A 9,682-nucleotide genomic window follows, 5' to 3' on the forward strand; every position below is an offset into this window, starting at 1 on the left:
GTTACCTCGTGCAGACATTCAAATGCTGATAAATTTCTACTAAATATTTTTTAGGGATGGTAGATTACTGAAATGTTGTATTTTGAAACATTTAATCCACAAGGTCAAAAAATTATATTAAGCACCATCTAAGTAATTTTATAATTACTTAACTGAAAATAATTACACTTACATAAACATAATTAAGACGATTTTATCAAGACACCAAATGCTTTCCTACGTTTCTACATTTTCAGAAGTAGACTCATTCAAAGGCTGAATTAACAATGAGGTGATTCATATCTACATTCAAGGTTGACAACAAGAAAAAATTCAGAGTTTAGAAGATAATCAGTTTAATTAATGGGAAGAAATAACACAATTTGAGGAGATCCATAAATACATTTCCAAAGAAGGGGAAGCAAAAGGTGGTCTTCTCATGGAATGATCCTGAGACCAATTTAGAGTGTGGATCTCTGACTGTGAATACAGGCAAGAACGAAGCTTGGCCAGCTGCATCCCCCACAGACTGGAGAGAAGAATGAGCTGCTTTGAAAGTATTAAGGGAATCTTCACATCATTTCTACTGAACTTCATTTCTAAGATGCATTAACCCACTTTATAAATTCAAGACATATTAAAACTCCTGACATCCGCAAATTCAGAAGAACTGGCAACGTGAGGAGAAACAGAAACTATTTTTCTCTTATGAAGGAAGACCTGGTGCAGAAAAGATTGTCCTATTGAAGTCAGATTTTGTCTGTGATCCTGAGGTTTGATCAGTTCCTCACAGAGCAGGCTTAGATCCTGAAACTCTGAGCCATCAGAGCTCAACATTTTCCTTCTTTTGGTGATCTGATAACCCAGAGGATTCTATGGTCCTCTCAACTTTCCCAAATTCCACATTTATATCAATGAAACATGACGATCCTTTTGTAAAAATTCAAAGTCAATTCCTGTTTTAGTAAATTTATTTTGCTCCATGCGATTTATCCAAGATGGATACCTTTCCATTTATTTGTGTCTTTTTCAGTTTCTTTAATCAATGTTTTTTAGTTTTCACTGTACAGATCTTTTACTCCCTTAGTTAAATTTTTTGCTAAGGTTTTTTTAATGTTATCATAAATGGGATTGTTTTTCTTAATTTTGTTGACAGCTAGGTTATATTTATTTATTTATTTATTTATTTATTCTGAGATGGAGTCTTGCTCTGTCACCCAGGCTGGAGTGCAGTGGTGCGATCTCAGCTTGCTGCAACCTCCGCCTCCCGAGTTCAAGTGATTCTCCTGCCTCAGCCTCCTGAGTAGCTGGGATTACAGGTGTGTGCTACCATGACTGACTAATTTTTGTATTTTTAGTAGAGACGGGGTTTCACCATATTGGTCAGGCCAGTCTTGAACTCCTGACCTCGTGATCCGCCCACCTCGGCCTCCCAAAGTGCTGGGATTACAGGTGTGAGCCACCGCTCCCGGACAGGTCATTATTTATGTATAAAAATACTACTGATATTTGTTTGTTGATTTTGTATTCTATAACTTTACTGAATTTGTCTATTATTATGGTATAAATTTAATATAGTGTATGTGTGCTATTCCAACATCCTTACTGCAGTGCCTGTGGACAGGTCATGGCTACCCCAGGCACTCCCCATCCATAAACAGTTATTAATTGTGATTCTATCACCAGACCCACCACACATTGTCTCCTTCAGTCCCCCTCTGACCTTTGCCATTACACACACACACACACACACACACACACACACACATCTATTAGATAGAAATTAGTCAAAAGTGGAGTTTTGCTTGGATGTCAAATTATTAACATGAAGCTTACCATTCACCCCATCTCTTCATAGGCACAAGTTAAAGTAAATAAAATTTTGTTTGGCAGTGACACAAATATATTTTGTCTTCTTGAATGTAAGCAACTATTACCTGGGTATTTTTATAAGGTTTAACATGCACAAATAGAGCACGCAAACGTAGATCTATGTTTCACTATGTTGGCCAGGATGGTCTCGATCTCCTGACCTTGTAATTTGCCCACCTTGGCCTCCCAAAGTGCTGGGATTACAGGCGTGAGCCAACACACCCAGGAGCTTCGTAACTTCTCTAAGTGTTGTTTCTTTCTCTCTAAAAGGAAAATTAATTGTCTCAAAGCTGTTTTAGGTATTACCTGACAGGATGCATGAAAAGCCACTTCATAGTGCACCACACATGGTAATTACTAACAGAGCATCCCTGTTTTGCTCCTTTCCAGGTTTCTAATTCCAAAGTGTTTTCAGTAGCTCATGGATCTTCTGCAAGAGTCTAATGCTTAATACTTATGTCCTAAAAGAATTTACAAAAGCTATTAAGTTATCCACATTGTATGAACTCTGAGACATACATTATCACTAAACATAAATGTAAATGAATCTCCTTTCAATTGATAATATAGAGGTCTTCCCCATATTAGAAAAAAATGTATAAATGTGTTTGTAAATATATATGTACACTTATACACACATACACAAATTGTATATGTATATAATATACAACGTATACCTTTCACTATATATGTGTGTGTGTCTGTATACATATATATACATATATACATACATGTATAGTATACATATATATATACACACATGTATAGTATACATATATATATACACACATGTATAGTATACATTAAGGTTATTTGAATGTTTGTCATTGTAGTCTGTTCTTATATTTACATAAATACATTAAACCAAAAACTATGTGTTTAATAAAACATTGATTTCAATAAAGAAGAATAAATGCATCTTTGGATTCAGATAAATGGGCCTGTGTTTCAAATGTTTTGAATATTGGTTGGTTTAGCTGTAGTCTTCAGACTAAGTTATATACTGTGGAGTAACCGTGTAGCTCATGGTATGAGTTAAAACTATTTATCTATGTATATATCTGCAATCACCCACACACATAATCTTTATCTAATGTACAGTGAAAAATCTCATTTCCAAACACACTCTCTTTTGGTTTTCATTTTTATTGGCACATATTTGACTATCCCAGCCATTAATTCATTAGATGATCAGAAGCTTCAGGATAACCTCTGGGTCTATGCACAATGCAAGGTTTTTATATAAATATTATAGTTTTTATAGCAACTAAATGAGATAAGTAGTATTTGTATTTTTATAGATGAAAAACTAAAACATACAAAATATCATACCTTGTGCAAGGTCAAGCAACTATTAATTAATTTACAAATGAAGATTTGAACCAAAATGTGTCTTACTCCAAAAGTGGTTGTTTATGTCACTATATCTCTCTTTAGCACTAGGGAGACATGATAAGCTGTAAGTTTTATGGAGATGGAATAGATAGGTTTGTAAAATTGTGGCTTCAGTTTCCCATCTTTTTGTATCATTCATTCACCCAAGCACCCTGTAAAGAAAACAAGAATGTATCTTGGAACCTTCATGAGCTTTCATGCTTTCTTCCCGCATACAATATTTCCCCCTGTGTTTGCCTTCTCTTCAAAATAAGAGAAAAACCAATTTATAAACTAAAGTCATTAGAAGCTAAATTTAGAACTTCATGAAGCCTCTTGGGTGCTGATCTCAAGGGACAAAACTGTGCCATGTTAAAGGCCTGCCCCTTTTGTATTATCAAAATAAATGAATCTAACCAAATACTCCCCCCGTGAGATACTGTTATTCTCTGTCGAAAGAAACACACTTGTCTATATCTCATTCTTCTCTTTTTCACCCTTGACTAGAAATCTGAATCAATGCATAGGTCCATCTATGCTTTTGTGATTGGATATTCAGGAAAGAGAAAAGTCATAGGTGGCAAAGGTCTCAGAAAAGGGTATGTATTCATACATTTTTTTCTTTGTTTTAGTGAAGACATACCTAATGTATAATCCTTTGAGTTGTAATGCATGGAAGTTTTTTGACGAAGCTGTTAAGCATTTCAATGGTGGACTAACTTTTTCCAAATCCTAGTTGAGAAAATTTTGAAATTAAGATGATGTGCTGCAAATGAGAATATAGAATTAAAAGATATCTTGCAAAACTCATATATTCATTATATAATCAAATGATTTCTCCAGAATTTTTCATTCATTTGTTGTTTCCATAAGCACTCTTTTGCACCAACTCTGTGCAAACTACGTGCATATATGTGTTATATCCTAAGGATTCAATATAATAAATCGCAATTCTTTCCTTAAAATTTCACTAACTACAATGAAGTAGACCGAGTAAAAGGGGAATCGTTATGCTTGTCATGAAAGGAATATTGTATAGTGAGTATGAGATTAATAAAAATGATGTAACTGATAGTGCCTACAGGGGAAGGAAACTGTCTTTGAAAGAGTGCTTCTCCCTCAAAGGCATGCAAATACATGCATAGTTTCTTTTCCGTACAGATTTTATCCTGACATGCTTCAAGTTGGGCAAAAGGGGGTTCATGGAACTTAATTAAAGTTGACAGGAATCAGAGGAAGATGAATGTAATAATTAGTGTTAGTGAGGTTTCTGATTAAGTTGGAATTCAAAACATTGTAATAGAAACAAATACACTGCATTGTGTCCTCTAGGGTTAATCAGCTGTCTTAGCATAAAACCAGAACATGTATATTATCTAGTGCTACATTATGTTATTTTCATTAGGATCCTTGTCATACAAATCAATAAAATAGAAGTCCTAGATAACTCTTGGAATATTGTGAGAAAATAATGATATTTGGACTAAAAATTCCAAATCTCTTCCCACTTCTACAACATGTCCTTTACTTGATAGCCATATGGCTTAAATAACATAACTGAAATAATATAGGTTTGAAAAGACTAGAAAGGCCTCAGATGTCAAGGAGAATGTTTGGGAAGGTATCACAAATTTTGCTTCAGTCAGAAAAAAACTTTGGTCCTAAATTGTGCACAGCACCTGGATCATAGAAATTGCTCAATAAATGTTTGCTGAAGGAAAGTACGGATTACATGAATGACGTATGTTTGCTTGCTTATTGTTGTACAACACTTTGTATAATTTGATAATTTTTATAATTAAAAAGAAGGTATAAATTGGATTGATACAGAAGTGAGAAGTTGGAGAGTACAGTGAGGGACGTCAAGAAGTAAGACACTCTATGAAAAATGTTGATAGGTATGGGAGAATACTGGCACCTTCTAGAGAAGGTAGTATGACCAAGATGCTACAAGGAAGTGTCCTGAAAGCACAGGCCACAAACACTGGGCTCTCAATGACTTACTACACAAGTCAGAGGCTCCACCAAATGATGAGCAGAGACCAAAACAGCAATGGTCAACCCAAGGAACAGAGGTGAGCTTGCAGTTATCAGTGACCAAATACGTTAAAAGAAAAGAAAGCTAACATGAGGATATCTTCCATCATAAGTATAAGCATCAGATTGGGAGGAAAATTATTTATTAAAGGTAAATATTTCTACTGGGTAAGCATAAATAGCTTGACTACTAAAAAAATAACAAATAACCTTATATATAAAGTCGATATGAATTTTGTGGTTACTGTAGACAAGGCAAAATAACCCAATTAAATGGTTATTATTCACATAATTTGCATTTTCTTTTGGGGGAAGAAGTCAGTCTTGAAAGAAGTTGATACTGACATGTCCAGCATGTCTATGTGACTATGAAGACAGAATATCATAAACACAAGATGTCATTGGAAAGCATTCAAGCAAGCAAGTTTGGATGCTACTTACCTGTGCACGCATGCACACACACACACACACACACAAACACACATACACTGTCTCTCTCTCATGAATAAGAGACTTAACACTGCTGGCTTTTACAATTTAATAACTTATTTTTCTAGATTTGTTGGGAACATGGAAAAAAGAAATCTAACAGTTGTCAGGGAATTCGTCCTTCTGGGACTTCCTAGCTCAGCAGAGCAGCAGCACCTCCTGTCTGTGCTCTTTTTCTGTATGTATTTAGCCACCACCTTGGGGAACATGCTCATCATTGCGACGATTGGCTTTGACTCTCACCTCCATTCCCCTATGTACTTCTTCCTTAGTAACTTGGCCTTTGTTGACATCTGCTTTACGTCGACTACAGTCCCCCAAATGGTAGTGAATATCTTGACTGGCACGAAGACTATCTCTTTTGCAGGCTGCCTCACCCAGCTCTTCTTCTTCGTTTCTTTTGTGAATATGGACAGCCTCCTTCTGTGTGTAATGGCGTATGATAGATATGTGGCGATTTGCCACCCCTTACATTACACCGCCAGAATGAACTTGTGCATTTGTGTCCAGCTAGTGGCTGGACTGTGGCTTGTTACTTACCTCCACGCCCTCCTGCATACTGTCCTAATAGCACAGCTGTCCTTCTGTGCCTCCAATATCATCCATCATTTCTTCTGTGATCTCAATCCTCTCCTGCAGCTCTCTTGCTCTGACGTCTCCTTCAATGTAATGATCATTTTTGCAGTAGGAGGTCTATTGGCTCTCACGCCCCTTGTCTGTATCCTCGTATCTTATGGACTTATCTTCTCCACTGTTCTGAAGATCACCTCTACTCAGGGCAAGCAGAGAGCTGTTTCCACCTGCAGCTGCCACCTGTCAGTGGTGGTGTTGTTTTATGGCACAGCCATCGCCGTCTATTTCAGCCCTTCATCCCCCCATATGCCTGAGAGCAACACTCTGTCAACCATCATGTATTCAGTCATAGCCCCGATGCTGAATCCTTTCATCTACACCCTAAGGAACAGGGCTATGAAGAGGGGACTTCAGAAAATGCTTTTCAAGTGCACAGTCTTTCAGCAGCAATAATGACCTCAGTGACTGAATTAAATAATACTAATGTGGTGATGAGAAAGTGTGACTAGATGCTCACAATAACAGTGAGAAGAGAAACCAACAGCTATTAAATGTCTCCCTTATGCCGGAAATCGTGTTAAGCCCTTTATATGAATTATCACATTAAATCCTCTGAGTAAATATATAAAAACCATAGCATTCTGTATACAGAAAGTGAATCTTAGGGAAGTTAAATAGTCTGCATACAACCCATAGCTGATAAATAGTTTCTGACTCCAGTACAAATATACCTTAGTGATGAGAATCTCTGTGATATAGTTCCCAAATGCTACATATTAAGATAAATTTTCCTAAACTTCTTGTCTGTGAGTTCAGATTTAGAATTAAAGGGGCATAAATTCTAATGTTAATTCAACAATGTGGTAGAACACATTTTAAATAGTGAGTCTTCTTAAAAATCACTAAAATAATTTATTCAAGTTTTAAAGTATGTATGCTTTCCTCCAATCTCCTCTCACTTCAAATACAGTCAATGATTTTATTCTATTGACTCCTGTCCTTGTCATGTGTGTCCCTAATTGATCTCAGGCATGGAGGAACTCAGAATCTCCCAGCCATCTTTACAGGGCAGAGGCTAGCTGATCTCCCCCAACAACTAGGAGTGCTTTGGATATACAATATCTTTAGAGAAGAGATCAGGTTCTCAGCTGCATTTTTCATATGGGGAATACATTAACTTCTTTCAAAACAAAGCCTCATGCCCAATCCCTTGGGTTTTATTTTATCTTGCTTTCCTAACAAAAAATTAACATACTGTATGCAAAAATAATTATATTTGAGGTCATTCAATTAAATTGACTCCGTTTAAGATATTAACCATCCAATCCAATCTAGTTGTTTATTCAACCTATTCCGGTTCCTTTCTACAATTTTACATCTGAGAATGAACTAAGATCATTTCTGCCTGTCCTTTTCTAGAATTAAAATGTCTGCTCACAGACCTCTGTAATTTCTTGAACGAACACATGTATAATATTTAAAACCTTATAAACACACACGTGCACCCTTTCTCAAGGAAGACCAAATACATACATACATAAGAAAATTTAAATCCATTCAGGGAAAAAAAGTTTCTTCAAAAAAGCAACAATGTTGATATAGATATTTTAGCTCTTCTAACATGTATACCTAATTTATAATACCAAATAGGGTTTAAAAAATACCTATTAGGAGCTATGTTTATCACATGGGTGATGAAATAATATGTATACCAAACTCCTGTGACATGCAATTTACCTGTGCAAATCTGCACATGTACCCCTGAATCTAAAATAACAGTTTAAAAATGTAGATTCTCAGAATATAAATAAATAAATAAAAGCATTGGTGAAGTAAATTGTAACTTCAGTTTTACCCAATAAAAATGGGTAAGACGTGTCTGTAGTTAAAAGATTATGTCACAAAAGTGAATTCAATCCTTCACTAGAGTGTAGGTGTAGAAAACTGTTTAAGCTTAGAAGTTTCGGTGCAGGACACTGCTAGGGTTTAGAGACCATCCATGTTAGGCTTTCAAATATCCCCCAGGACAGTTTCAGATTGGGCAGCCTACTACCCCATGACATCAAATATTATATTGACATACTGATTTCATTTCTCTTGGATGTATACCCAATAGTGATTGCTGGATCGTACAGTAGTTCTATTTTTAATTTTTTGAGTAAACGTCATACTGTTTTCCATAAGGGCTATACTAATCTACATTCCCACCGATAGTGAAGAAGGATTCTTTTTCCTCCATACCCTCATCAAACTTTTTTATCTTTTGACTTTTTTCATAGCCACTCAGACAAGTGTGAGGTGCATCTCACTGTGGTTTTAATTGGCATTTCCCTTATGAATAACGATTTTGAGCATTTTTTCATATCTGTTGACAATTTGAATGTCTTCTTGTGAGAAATGTCTATTCAAGTACTTTGCTGTTTTTAAAAATTGGGTTATTTGGCAGTTTTTTGCTACTGAGTTATTTGAACTCCTTATATACTTTGAATATTAACTCCTTATCAGATGTATGATTTGCAAATATTTTCTCCCATTTTGTAGGTCATCTCTTCATTCTGCTGGTTGTTACCTTTGCTGTAAAAGACTTTTAGTTTAATTTACTAGCGCTTGTTAATTTTAGTTTTGTCAATTGTGGGAGTCATATCTAAAAGATTATCATGCATACCAATGTCATAGAGCTTTCCCCCTGTGCTTTCTTCTATTAGTTTTATAGTTTCTGGTCTTCTGTTTATGTGTTTAATATATTTTGAGTTGATTTTTGTATATGGTGTCAGATAAGGGTCCAATTCCATTCATCTTCATATGGATATTCAGTTGTTCTAAAACCACTTATTGAAGAGATGGTCCATTCCATATTGTGTGTCCTTACCACCTTTGTCAAAGATCAACTGACCATGAATGTATCAATTTATTTCTATGTGTCTATTTTTATGCCAGTACCATGCCATTTTTGATTACTGTATCTTTTTATTGCATTTTAAAATTTAATTGGAATAAAATAATCATACACACTTATGGGAGTACACAGGGATGTTTTGATAAATATAATGTACAGATATCAGATCAAGGTAATTGACATATCCATCATCTCAAACACTTATTACTTGTTTATGTTGAGAACATTAAATATTATCCTTCCAGGTATTTGAAACTATATATTATTAAATATAGATATATATATATGAGTTGCTCATAATAAAATTTGAGTTTCAAATCAAAATTTGAATTTTGGAAACTTGTGTTATTCACATGAGCTTGATGTTTTCTCAATAATTATAGATCTTTCTGATGAGATTAGTAGTGTTGTTAATAAACATAATTGACTTTGTAATTGTATAATGAAGTATATTAAGAAGGT

The 9,682-nt window shown here is 35.1% G+C and overlaps 1 protein-coding gene across 1 annotated transcript; it reads left to right on the plus strand.

The window, feature by feature from the left end:
• The first annotated feature begins 290 nt into the window (after positions 1-290).
• LOC100980037 (olfactory receptor 1C1) lies at positions 291-9,392 on the plus strand. Its single transcript, XM_057303072.2, has 3 exons — positions 291-1,298; positions 3,733-3,824; positions 5,820-9,392. The coding sequence occupies exons 2-3, from the start codon at positions 3,745-3,747 to the stop codon at positions 6,775-6,777; spliced, it is 1,038 nt and encodes a 345-aa protein (XP_057159055.2). The 5' UTR covers positions 291-1,298; positions 3,733-3,744; the 3' UTR covers positions 6,778-9,392.
• The last annotated feature ends 290 nt before the right edge of the window (positions 9,393-9,682 follow it).

Source organism: Pan paniscus, chromosome 1 (assembly GCF_029289425.2).
Source record: "Pan paniscus chromosome 1, NHGRI_mPanPan1-v2.0_pri, whole genome shotgun sequence".
NCBI classification, from domain to species: Eukaryota; Metazoa; Chordata; class Mammalia; order Primates; family Hominidae; genus Pan; species Pan paniscus.